This window comes from Labeo rohita, chromosome 12, assembly GCF_022985175.1.
Source record: "Labeo rohita strain BAU-BD-2019 chromosome 12, IGBB_LRoh.1.0, whole genome shotgun sequence".
Taxonomy (NCBI): domain Eukaryota; kingdom Metazoa; phylum Chordata; class Actinopteri; order Cypriniformes; family Cyprinidae; genus Labeo; species Labeo rohita.
Window position 1 is genome coordinate 741,989 of NC_066880.1, and position 13,600 is coordinate 755,588.

Consider the following 13,600-nt stretch of genomic DNA (forward strand, 5'->3'; position numbering starts at 1 on the left):
ACTACAAACACGCGTGTTAAAAAACTACAAACATGGCGGATATGCGAGACCAACCGACGGACAATGGACAAAACAACCTCTGCAAAACTCACTGCTGCTTGTTTTGGCTACTTTTATATATATTTAATTAATTTAAAAAATATATATAAATAATAGCATATAAAAATATAAATAATCGACTATTTTTCATTGTTATTTTTAAAATATTATTTTTAAATACTTTTAATTTTAACATTTAAAATAATATATTTTTTTAATTTAGATATTTTGTTTGCCTACTTTTTATACATAATAATCCATTTATATATAAGTATATGCTTTGAAATCAGCCTCTTAATTTTTCTCAATTTACTTCACCACAGTAAAGTAATACATTTATTAAATAAATATTTTTATTATTTATTTATATTTTATTTCATTTATTAATTGTTCATCTACATAGTATTATATACATTTTAATTTATTCATTTTTATTTTTATGACTAGTGCAATTTTTATTTCAGTACTTCAGCAAACCACACACGCAAGGACAAAATATATATCATATATACCATTAAAATAAAAATAATAGTAAATAATAAATCTCACGAAAGGCCACAAAACGAAAAAAAAACATTCAAGACTGTATGTATATTAATAAAATATAAAAGAATATAATATAATTTTGCGAACATTCGATTAGAACTACAAACACGCGTGTTAAAAAACTACAAACATGGCAGATATGCGAGACCAACCGACGGACGTCCCAGGAAGACGGGCTTCCCGCGGTTGCTATGCAACGCGTCTACAACCGCCGTGATGCGCGCGGAAACGGAACAAAAGCAAAACAAACTGTGGAAATTGTTGTAATAATTAAGTGTATCTGTTAGATAACAGGTGTTTGCTTCAAGGTATCAGACAGAGACTCCGGCTGTACAAGAGTGAGTGATTTAAATGTCCTCAAAGTATGAAAACACCGTTACTGTAGCATCACGAAACATTTAACGTTAATGCTAACTGTAGATTCAACCGCGGTTTTTGTTTGAGGTCATTTAGATAATATTTAATAACCGGTTTTCTATTTTAGGTCTGTTTGGCGTCTCATATTGAGAGAAATGGAGAGTTATGAGCAGTTTTACAGCAGGACTCTGAACGCGCTGCTGCCGCCCGCCTGCAGTTCCTCACCGCGGCCGCAGAGGGCGCTGTCCACCATTCACTTCCACGGCAGGAGACTCTTACAGCCTGTGGTGAGAACGACCATAGTTTATGTTTTGTATAATAATATATAAATAAATACATATTATATATTTGTATTTTTTTATGTCTATGAGAACGACACTCACCTCACGTGACCTTCATTCCCAATAATGCAAAAAAGAGAAATATTAGTAAATAATAATGCATAAAATCATTTAAAAAAACAACTAATAAACCAAATAAAATATATAAATGAAAGAATACATAATACAATAAGATGAAAGTAAATAAAAAAAGTAAATAAATAATAAATCTAACACTACAGTAATAAATTATATATATATATATATATATAAACATTTAATAAATAAAATAAAATGTATCAAAATAAATTATAAAATAAGATTAAAGTAAATAAAAATGATAAAAATAAGTAAATAAACAAATAATAACAGTAAAGTACTGACATAGCAATAAATAATATATTGATAAACAATTAATAAATAAAATAACATTTATAAAAATAAGGAATAAATAATACAAATAAGATTAAAGTAAATAAAAAATAAATTAAATAAATAGGTAAATAAATGGTAAATCCAATGGTACAGTGCTTAAATATTAATAAATAATAACATATACAATAATATGTAGATAAACAAATAATTAAATTAAATTAAATATATAAAAATAAATTATGAAATAAGATTAGATTATTAAATAAATAAAAAAATGATAAAAATAAGTAAATAAATAATATAACAATAAAAGTACTGATGTATTAATAAATAATGCAGATAATGTATTGAACAATCAATAAATAAAATGAATAAATAATAAAAATGAGATTAAAGTAAAAAAAAAATAGATTAAAATAAATGAAAAATAGATTAAATAAATAGGTTAATAAATAGTAGATCTAACAGTACAGTACTAAAATATTAACAAATAATAGAAATAATATATAGATGAACAAATAATAAATCAAATAAAATATATAAAAAAATTATAAATTATAAAATAAGATTAAAGTAAACAAAAAAGTAAAGAAAATAAACAAGTAAATAAATATATAATATAACAGTAAAGTACTGACATATTAATAAATAATAATGCATGTAATGTATTGATCAATTAATAAATAAAATAAGGAATAAATAATAAAAATAAAAGTAAAAAAAATTATGAAGAATTATAAATACATAAAATACACAAGTTAATAAATCATAAATCTACCAGTACAGCACTGTAATGGGTAGAAAAAAACAATAATGCGATTTAATAAAAACTAAATAATATTTAGCCATATTTATAATATGTCAATAAATGTCAAGAAGGTAAAACGTGTAAATAATCTTTGTTTTTTCATAATTTAGGTCATCTTAAATAAATGAATGTTCTGGGACACAAGCCTGATAATTAATTAATAATAATGCATATGATAATATATAGATGAACAATTACTAAATAAAATATGCCAAAATAACAAATGAATAATAAAAATAAGATCCCATATATATATATATATATATATATATATATATATATACACATTTGATTAAAATAAATAAATAAAAATAGATAAAATAAGTAACAATAATTTTTTAGATTAAAAGATGTGTGTTGTGGTGTAGTGGTCGTCAGATTGTCTCGTGCTTTTGTTGTGTAACGCCACGGTCGCATAGAAACAGACCATCACATGAGTGAATCGGTCGTGAGTTTTAGTCAACACTAGTAACTCTGACCAGCGTGCTGAAAACAACACAACCAACCTGCTCTGGGTAGGATTATCCTTATAAATGTTAAATATGGTATTTGTGCATGTTCCAAACAGTTTACACAGTGAGACAATGCTAGTGTGTGTCTGGGACTTTAGTTTGATATTGAATATGTTTTTAATGACTGGTTTTAAGTGTGTGTGTGTGTGTGTGTGTGTGTGCAGGTGAGTGAAGCGCTGCGTGTTCAGATGGCTGAGGACAGACAGACGGCGGTGGACAGAGACAGGAGGAGACACACGCCACACACAGACGCTCTCCTGGAGCGAGTGCAGCACATCCTCAACAACATCCAGGTCAGCTTCACACATTCACTTACACTATACAACAAGGTTACACTGTTTAACACTCACAACAACAACACAAATACCCAAAACCAGGGCTCTTTCTAGACCTCAACACTCCTGTTTACACATTAACAGAACCACACTCCATCTCAGCAAACCGTTTAAGTGTTACAGACATTGAATATTAGCATAAGAGAGATGGAGAAGTACAAATATTTAATGTATACTAAAAATGTATAACAATAACACAAGTGTTGATTTGCACGATCAAAGCTTTGCATTTAATTAGAAAACACAATGAAGTTTTGTGTTCATATGTGGACAGTCTAAACTTCAGTAATTGATCTTTGCCTCCTCTGAAATATTTTTATATAACCATATTAGTCTAATCAAATACATCCATCACCATTTTAGTTGTTTTATATTCTCTGAAACTGAATTCAACTCTAAAAGGTTTAAAACATATTGGAAATGTCACTAAAATAATTTTGTGCACATAATTATATGGCAAAATCTGCCAAATTTAAATTTATTTAATGAAAAAGCAATTATATATATATAATATTAAGTAAGATTTTTAATGTTTTTTTAATGGACATTTCTTATGCTCATCAAGGCTGCATTTCTATAATCAAAAATACAGTAAAAAATGTGAAATGTGAAATATTAATAGTATTATATAAAATATATTATATAAAAATAATTATATTATTTTAATTTAAAATAACTGTTTTCTATGTGAATATATTTTAAAGTGTAATTTATTCCTGTGATACAAAGTTAAATTTTCAGCATCATTACTCCAGTCTTCAGTGTCACATGATCCTTCAGAAATCATTCTAATATGCTGATTTATTATCAGTATTGAAAACAGTTGTGCTTAATATTTTGTTTAACCTGTGATTCTTTTTTCAGGATTCTTTAATCAATAAAAGGGCAAAAAGAACAGCATTTATGTAAAATAGAAAGGTTTTCTAACAATATACACTACTGTTCAAAAAATTATAATTTTTGATATATATTAACATTGTTAAAAAAAGATTTATATTTTGAATAAATGCCGTTCTTTTAAATGTGTTATTCATCAAAGAATCCTGAAAAAAAGAACCACAGGTTAAAAAAAATATTTTTGGTTAAAAATATCATGTTTCCAACATTGATCATTCCAACTGGAGTAACAGATGCTGAAAATTCAGCTGCGCATCACAGGAATAAATTCAATCAAATAAATGCAGCCTTGATGAGCAGAAGAGACTTCTTTAAAAAACATGACAAGTTTTACTGATCCCAAACTTTTGAGCAGTATATATTTTATTATATATTCTTCATCAAGAATCCTGAGTATTTACTGTAGGTTGTGAGATAATATCAATCTTAAGTAGTTTTGTATGTATATCTTATACTATTTAGTTTACAGAAACTGCCCTGCCAAAGACAATACTAAACTCTAGATGTAGTATACAGTACACTGCTCACGTCTCGGTAGTATTTCAGATCTGTAAACACAGACATGTGTCGCCTTGGAAATTTACTTTAGGATTATAAGCATGATTGAACACGAGCTCAAGTGTCTCAACAGAGACGCTACACACACACACACACACCAGTGGTATTTTAGTAGCATTAAGATATTATTCGTTTTTTATTATTTTAAATGATCTTTTGTTTAGTTTTTATTTTCATTTAAATTTGATTTTAATTTTAATCATTTAATTTTTTACATTAAATTTTTAGTAATTGTATTGTGTTTTGGTAATGTTTTTCTAAATATGTCTATATTTTGTTTATTTTTTTATTGTTTTCATTTTAGTTATTTTCATATTTTATCATGCTAAAACCAAATTAACTGAAATTTTGAAAAATGTAACATTTTCGTTAAAGTTTTAGTAATTTTATTGTGTGTGTTTGGTCATGTTTTCTTAAATACGTCTAAACCAAGTGAACGTGAGAAACGCTGCTTTAGAAACTAGCTGAAATAATAATAAAAAAAGTTTATATATTGGGTTTTTTTGTCTTTCAAGTAACAAAATGAGTAAGCGTCGCCCTCTTCAGGCTCACTCCCAGAATAAAGTGTAATATCCACTGGTAGATATCAAGTTTACATCTACACTGCTGCTTAAAAGTGTGGGATCAGTAAGATTTTTATGTATTTTAAATAAGTTTCTAATGCTCATCAAGGCTGCTTTTATTTGATCAAAAATACAGAAAAAAATGTAATATTGTGAAATATTATTTCAATTTAAAATAACTGATTTCTATGTGAATTTATGTTAAAATTTAATTTTTTCCTGTGATCAAAGCTGAATTTATAGCATCATTACTCCAGTCTTCAGTGTCATATGATCCTTCAGAAATCATTCTAACGTTGAAAACAGTTGTGCTGCTTAATATTTTGTTGCAAACTGTGGTTCTTTAAAAAACAAAAAAGTTTAAAAGAACAGCATTTATTTAAAATATAAATCTTTTGTAACAATATAAACTACTATCTAAAAGTTTGGGGTCAGTAAATTTTTATTCTTTCTTTTTTTTGAAAGAAATTAATACTTTTATTCACCAAGGATGTGTTAAATTGATAAAAAAAAAGTGATAGCATAGGTTTACATTGTTAGAGAAAATTTATATTTTGAATTTTTAACCTTTTATTCATCAAAAATCCTGAAAACAGAATCACAGGTTCCAAAAAAAATAATAAAAATTCAGCTTTGCATCACAGAAATAAATGATATTTTAAAATATATGAATATAGAACACCATTATTTTTATCTGTAATAATATTTCACAATATTACATTTTTTTCTGCATTTTTGATCAAGTTAAAAAACATTAAATATCTTACTGATCCCAAACTTTTGAGCAGCAGTGTATGTCTAGCTCCTGTAGAAAATGATAACCTATTTTCTGTTCCTGCAGATGAAGAAGGTGCATAAGGAGCCAGACAACACAATGACGCCCACATCAGACTCCTCTCTGACACTCGGCTCCAAAACCAGCCCGATCCGCTCCTGCGTGAGGCCGTGTACGGCTCCAGCTCCGAAGCAGACACTCAGTCCCAGCAGCTCTCTGAAGAGAGAGACCCTCCGTCTGCTCAACCAGCGCATGGAGAAGCTGACATCTGACGAGTCCAGTGACCCAGAATCCACTGATTCCAGCCTGGTCGGGCTCTGTCTCAGTCTGACGGGCTCCTACGCCCAGTTACCCAGCCCTCAGCCCAGCCGCAGCCCTCTCACGCGGAGACCACGAGCGAACGCCTCCGCCGTGAACATCCTCATCTCCAGCCCCGTCAGCGAGTGTGAGCTCAGCGCCGCCGGATCTGAAACACACCCGTCAGGAATAAATAATGAACAACGTTTAGCTTTTAAAGCATCTTTGCCGCCCTCTCCTGGTGCAGAATGGAACTGCAGCGCTTCAGAGTTCAGTGACAGACAGCTGTCAGTCATGACCTCCACACCCAGCAGGTTAGATGAAACACAAGATGTGAGATGTGAGAAACCCAGACCGCCCCGTCGCTCACCTCTGGCGCCTCTCAACCGCTCCTATGATGTAGAGAATCCCTCGCCATCCTTGAACAGACCGCAAGTGGATTCAGACGGGCCGATCCAACACCGATCAGAGACAGAGAGACACTCACAGCAGCTCCTGCACGATCAGATGAACATCAAACAGCTCAGTGTGACACAAGACAAGACTGGAGGTTAGTAAGAGATCAAGCCTGAAACTGATGGTTTGCATGTCTGAAAACCAGAAAAAAAAATCAAATCAGATGTTTATGATAGATGTTTATAGAATATTGATAGATACAGAATAACTGATTGAAAGAGACCAGAGATCTTGTTATTTGAAGTAAAATAAACTTAAAATAAAATCTAAAAAAACTTTTTACATTTTATTTCAAATACACAGTTGCCAAGGGATTTCGCAATTTCATTTAGTTTTACTTGATGTATTAAAATGCAAAAGTATTAAAAAGCTACAACTGAAAACACTAAAATGAAAAAAATTAAGTGGAAAAAACTCATATTAAAAAAAAAGATACATTTTAGATTTAAAACTTTAAAATTTAAATGAAAATGCATAATACAAAAATAGAAACTAATTAACTATATATATATCTATCCTGGGCCACAAAACCAGTCGCACAGGTATATTTGTAGCAATAGCCAAAAATACATTGTATGGGTCAAAAATTAATTTTAAAAATAAAATCTAAAAATAACCAAACATTTCATTTTAAATACATAGTTGCCAAGGCATTTCTCATTTTCATTTAGTTTTACGTGATGTATTAAAATGCAAAAGTATTAAAAAGTTAAAACTAAAACTGAAATGAAAAAAAAAAACTATAGACATATTTAAAAAAAAAAGGAAAAAATCAAAAACAACAAAATGAATTTAAAACTTGAATATTTAAATAAAAATGCATAATACAAAAATACTATAGACATATTTAAAAAAAAAAAAAAAAAAAAACTAAGAAAAATGACAAAAACACACAACGATGAATTTAAAAATTAAAAATGTAAATTAAAATGCATACATATACAAATACAAAAATAGAAACTATATATATATATATATGTATGTATATATATCCTGGACCACAAAGCCAGTTTTAAGTAGCGCGGGTATATTTGTAGCAATAACCAAAAATACTTTTTATGGGTCAAAATATGGGCTTTTTTCCTTTTATGCCACTAGGATGGCATTAGGATATTAAGTAAAGATCATGTTCCACGAAGATATTTTGTACATTTCCTACTATAAATATATCAAAACTTCATGTTTGATTAGTAATATGCATTGCTAAGATCTTCATTTAGACAACTTTAAAGGTGATTTTTTTAACATTTTGATTTATTTGCACCCTCAGATTCTAGATTGTCAAATAATTGTATCTCTTAACAAACCATACATTAATGGAAAGCTTATTTATTCAGTTTTCAGATGATGTCTAAATCTCAATTTAAAAAAATTGACCCTTATGACTGTTTTTGTGGTCCAGGGTCACATGTAATATTACAAAACTGTAATCTTAGTTATACTAAAATAACACTGGCCTGGTTAAAGAAAATGAAAGGTGAACTTGGGCTACTAAATGACCACCCTAGTAACCCTCAAAACCAACACTTTAGTAAGTGCTTGTTTATTAATGCACAGGCAACCTCTCATGTCATTCTGTCACTGTACTGATAAGTTTTGTACCACTCACATTTTCTGAAGGAAACCTTGCATTATTTGTATGTTGATTTCTCCTGCACAATCCGCTCCTGAAATGTGTGTGTCTGTGTATGTGTGTGTTTGCAGTGGAGCAGCAGATTCAGGCTTTGGAAATGTTGCGTAAGCGTTTAGAGAGAGAACAAGCTCACCAGATTTCTGAGCTTCTCACGGTGCAGGAGAGACAAACACGGCACCTACAGCAGGTATCACTCAACAAACACACACCAGACAATATAAAGCATCAGAAACAAGAGCTGTGGTGCGAAATATGATTGTAATAATTGTAATTACGAAATACTGTAATTATTCCTTTTGGTTAAGAACTGCAGTCCTAGATTAACTTCTGATGAGGTAAATTAAAACATGCAAGTAGACTAATTTAGACTAATTATGTTAATGTAGTCATTAAAAAAAATTTTGGAAAGCATTTTGGCATGACGGTCGATCAAGTTTTTGATGTTTAGAAATGTCTTTAAATACATTAGAAACAATTTCTAAATGAAATAAAAAATGCAACAAAAATTGATAAAAATTAATAAATCATAAACAATTATTTCAGCTTGTTTGCATGGCAACATTTCCAATTTCCAACGTACTAAAATAACTAAAACTAAATTAAAAAAATAATAATATAAAAAATTAAAATGATAAAAACAACTTCAAAATTAAAATGAAAACATAAAAAATATAATTTAAATTAAAAATATCAAAAACTATAATAGTACATCAATGCTAGTAAAATAACACTGCTGTACTGTATTTTTACATTTTAATATTACATGCGAGTTACTCAGTGAGTGATTGTACAGGAGCAGCAGATGAAGGCTCTCTGTCGTCTTACCGCCGTGGCTCGAGGTTTTCTGACACGCAGACTCCTACAGACGGACAAAATCACACACCTGCGCAAAACCATACAGGTAAACACACGCACTTACACACTCAGACATGAGTGCACTTTATAATCATCAGAGCTGTGGTCATTCAAGAGTGTGAATGTTCTTCAGGACTCCAGGGATTTCATCCGATCCTTCCAGACAGATTCCCAGCTGAAGAGAGTCTCCGTCTCCCATCAGGACCTGTCCTTATATCAGCGCGTCACAGCTCTGGTAACACACACACACACACCTGTGTACTATATAGCGTTACTCTATGTGTGTGCGATTGTTATATTTGATGTGTGTGTGTGTCTCAGCTGCGATCAGCGCTGCATGACGTCCATCAGATCTTCATTGTGTGGCCTGTGAGAGACAGACTGACTCTGCTGCAGCACGACAGAGAGATACGCAGAGAGAGGACACTCAGAGACATGGTACACACACACACACACACTCACTCAGACACACACAAAGTGTTGTACACACATACTGACAGCACTTCTTCTGAGCAGGACAAAGACAGTCCTGGAAACACACGGATTCTGTCCTCGGCCACTCAGAAGACGCTGGACAGGAAGACTCAGAGGTGAGAACAGCTTTGTTTCATCTGATCTGAGACAAATGTGACCCTGAAGCACAAAACCAGTCTTAAGTATCACGGGTATATTTGTAGCAATAGCCAACAATTTTTCTTTTTTTTAATGCCAGAAATCATTAGGATATTAAGTAAAGATCATGTTCTATGAAGATATTTTGTAAATTTCCTACTGTAAATATATCAAAACTTTTTGATTAGTAATATGCATTGCTAAGAACTTCATTTGGACAACTTTAAAGGTGATTTTTTCAATATTTTGATTGTTTTGTAGCCTCAGATTCCAGATTTTCAAATAGCTCTTAAATAGATTTTCAGATATCGGCCAGATATTGTCCTTCGTCAACAGAAACCTTACATATTATATAAATACGATGTATAAATCAGTTAAAAAAAATGAATTATTGCAAGTTTGTGTCCTATTCAGAGTTTCCATTTTAATTTTAAGGAATACTGAATCTTTTTTTTTTTTTTTTGTGAGTTAATGCACAATAGTTAGTCCTGATTTCCTGACAGGAGACTTGTCAGTCAACAAATGGTAAAAAAAAAAAAAAAAAGGTAACTGCCATTACTTATTTGAAAAAGTAACTAAAATTAGAAAAATAATAAATAAATAAATAAACACACATACACACACACTAAATTATATATTAATTTATATATATTAAATTTTAGATATATATATATATATACATATAATTTAAAAGTCCAATAATAAAAAATATTTTAAATTATAAAAAAAAATCATAGCAATATTACAGTATTTAGTATTAACATTAGTGTTAACATTAGTTAATAAAAATGCATGTTGTGTTAGTGCATGTTAGTTAAGTGCCATTACATAGTATTAAAAGATGTACTTTATTTCTAATAATGTATTAGTAAATGTTGTTAACATTAGCTATGATTATTAAATGCTTTTAAATATTTTTCCAAAAATACTTCCATTCATAATTTTGGTAACACTTACAGTTAGCCGGCATCTGTTAATTAACACATAATCTAACATGAATTAACAATCAGCAATGTATTTTTTAAAGCATGTTGTAGCCATTTAAGAAAGTGTTTTTATTTTATATTATTTATGTTTAAACATTATTTGTTTGTGTTTGGTTTAGTTCAATTTGTTAATTAAAGAAAAAAAATTGTAAGCGTCATAAGAAAGGGAGTGGGACAGACATCATTTTTTGGCTTTGTCTTGAACTTCACATGTTTTGTTTTTTTGTAGAATCCCTTCTTTTTCATTTGGTATCATTTGTATCTTCAGATAAATTATCTATCAAATAAACAAGAATAATGAAGGAACGTTTCATGGAATTAAGTTTCATGGAATCAAGACAAAACAAAGCATTTTATAGCATCTTTGTTAATAGTATTTAACATTTGGACTCCAGTGTATGCCTCAAATAAATAAAGTGGCAACACAAATAGGAACATCATGTCAGTCTGAATGAGCATGGTTTATTATCTCTACTCACATTTATTATAATGGAGTGTCTAGTGTTGTTTTGCGTCACAAGTTGCTGTTTTGAGCTCTTATAATGTGCCAAACATAAACACATCATCAGATACTCATTTCATATGTTTTCAGGCAAGCCAAGAAGACACAAGTGATTCCCAAGAGCTCATCAGCAAGGTACAGCATGAATCAGAAATGAACGCATGTATTTCTCCGTTTGTGCACACGAGCTCCTCACTGACCTGATCTGATCTCCGTTTCTCCTGTAGGATCCTGCAGCCTCGTCTCAGTCACAACAGCGTCTGCTCCTCTCAGTGAGTCACTTTAATACACAAACATTCTGTTCCATCACAACAAGATCATATAAACTCACTGAGTGAACATTATGTTCTCCTTTGCTCAGAAACACAGTAAAGCTAGTTCGGATTCATCACGCTGAGCCGTCTCTCTTCCTTTTTCTGTAGGAGTGCGGTGAAGAAGAGAGACGAGTGTTTGGGAGCGAGACAACAACGATCGCTTCACAGGAAGTATCTGTCACTGGGATGAAAACACACATGAATGATATGCACATTTCACAAGTGCCTTTATGACTCAATGTTCATTGCTCAGAATGAATTCTAAAAATAAATCTATACAGTAAACTTCATTAGTGATTATGCACTCAATATTCTTTGAATGTACACAACCGTTCAAAAGTTTGGGGTCAGTAAGACTTGTAATAGTCTTTAAAGAAGTCTCTTCTGCTCATCAAGGCTGCATTTATTTGATTAAAAATATAGAAAAAACAGTAATATTGCAAAATGTTTTTACAATATAAAATAATGTTTTTTATTTTAACATACTTTAAAATAGAATTTATTCCTGTGATGAAAAGCTGAATTTTTATCAGCTGTTACTCCAGTCTTAAGTGTCACATGATCCTTCAGAAATCATTCTAATATGCGGATTTATTATTAGAACGATCAGTGCTGGATAATATCAACAGTTGTGCTGCCAAATATTTTTTGGAACCTGTGATTTTTTTTTTTTTTCAGGATTCTTTCATGAATAACAAGTTTAAAAAGTACAGTGTTTATTCAAAATATAAATATTTTATAACAATGTAAATTATTTATTATTAACTTTTAATAAACTTTTAATTATTAACTTAATACATCCTTGGTGAATAAAAGTACTAATTTCTTAAAAAAAAAAAAAAAAAAAAAGAAACAATAAAAATATACTGACCCCAACTTTTGAACGGTAGTGTATGTATTTTTCATACAAATGACACATTTAGAAATACATGTGTGCCTGTGGTCTGCTTGCACTGTACAGTACATACTATGCAGTCAGAAGTACAGCAGCATTCTGTTCCAAACTCAACTAAACTTGAGAAACACGAGCCGTGTGCTGATTCACGTGTGCATCAATGTGTTTGTCAGACTCATTCAGAAACAACTCCACAGTCTTCAGTCCAAACCTCAGCACACACGCACACACATGTGAAGAGTCACGCTCACTTACCAGCATCAGCACTGCAAATTAAACATTATTAGAGGTTTCAGAGTTTGACTCTTAAAGGGAACAGCAACCAAAACTGTTATATCCTTGGTGGATGCAACAGCTTGGAACAACATGAAGGAACAATTTAGCCAAAAACGAAAATGTGCTAGAAATGTGCTCACCCTCAAGCCATCAGAGATCAGATTTGTAAAAATGTGTCATTCTATCACTTGCTCACCTATGGATGTGAATGGGTGCCGTCAGAATGAGAGTCCAAACAGCTGATAAAAACATCAGAATAATCCACAAGTAATCCACACCACTCCAGTTCATCAGTTCACATCTTGAGAAGACGAAAGCTGAAACAAATCCATCAAGACATTTGCAACCAAACTACGATAAAGTCCATAATCCATAACACTTTTTGCTATTGCTATTTTCAAGGGTTTTCCAGGCCTCGAACTTCAAAAAGTGTGAATCATTTGCTTCAGTTCGAGACTTCGGTGTGGGATCGCGAATCATTTGATTTAGATCGGAACCTTGAAGCGGGTTCTTGAATCTTTTGCTTTAGATCAGAACCTAGGAGTGGGGATCGTGAATCACTTGATTCAGATCGGGACTTTGGTACTGGTTCACGAATCATTTGATTCATTTAGGGTCTTCGGTGTGGGATCGCGAATCATTTGATTCAGAACGGGACTTCGAAGAGTGTATGGCGAATCATATTTCAG

At 31.0% G+C, this 13,600-nt stretch overlaps 1 protein-coding gene across 2 annotated transcripts; it reads left to right on the forward strand.

Annotated features, from left to right (window-relative positions):
- Positions 1–582: 582 nt before the first annotated feature.
- Positions 583–12,422, forward strand: LOC127174207 (uncharacterized). 2 transcript variants are annotated; one of them, XM_051124535.1, is made up of 12 exons: positions 583–923; positions 1,070–1,229; positions 3,122–3,250; positions 6,152–6,932; positions 8,543–8,658; positions 9,265–9,372; positions 9,460–9,561; positions 9,648–9,764; positions 9,843–9,916; positions 11,517–11,561; positions 11,654–11,698; positions 11,849–12,422. In XM_051124535.1, the coding sequence occupies exons 2-12, from the start codon at positions 1,098–1,100 to the stop codon at positions 11,928–11,930; spliced, it is 1,731 nt and encodes a 576-aa protein (XP_050980492.1). In that variant the 5' UTR covers positions 583–923; positions 1,070–1,097; the 3' UTR covers positions 11,931–12,422. The 2 variants fall into 2 exon arrangements, with proteins under 2 accessions (XP_050980492.1, XP_050980493.1); XM_051124536.1 differs by lacking the exons at positions 583–923; positions 1,070–1,229 and adding an exon at positions 2,706–2,960.
- The last annotated feature ends 1,178 nt before the right edge of the window (positions 12,423–13,600 follow it).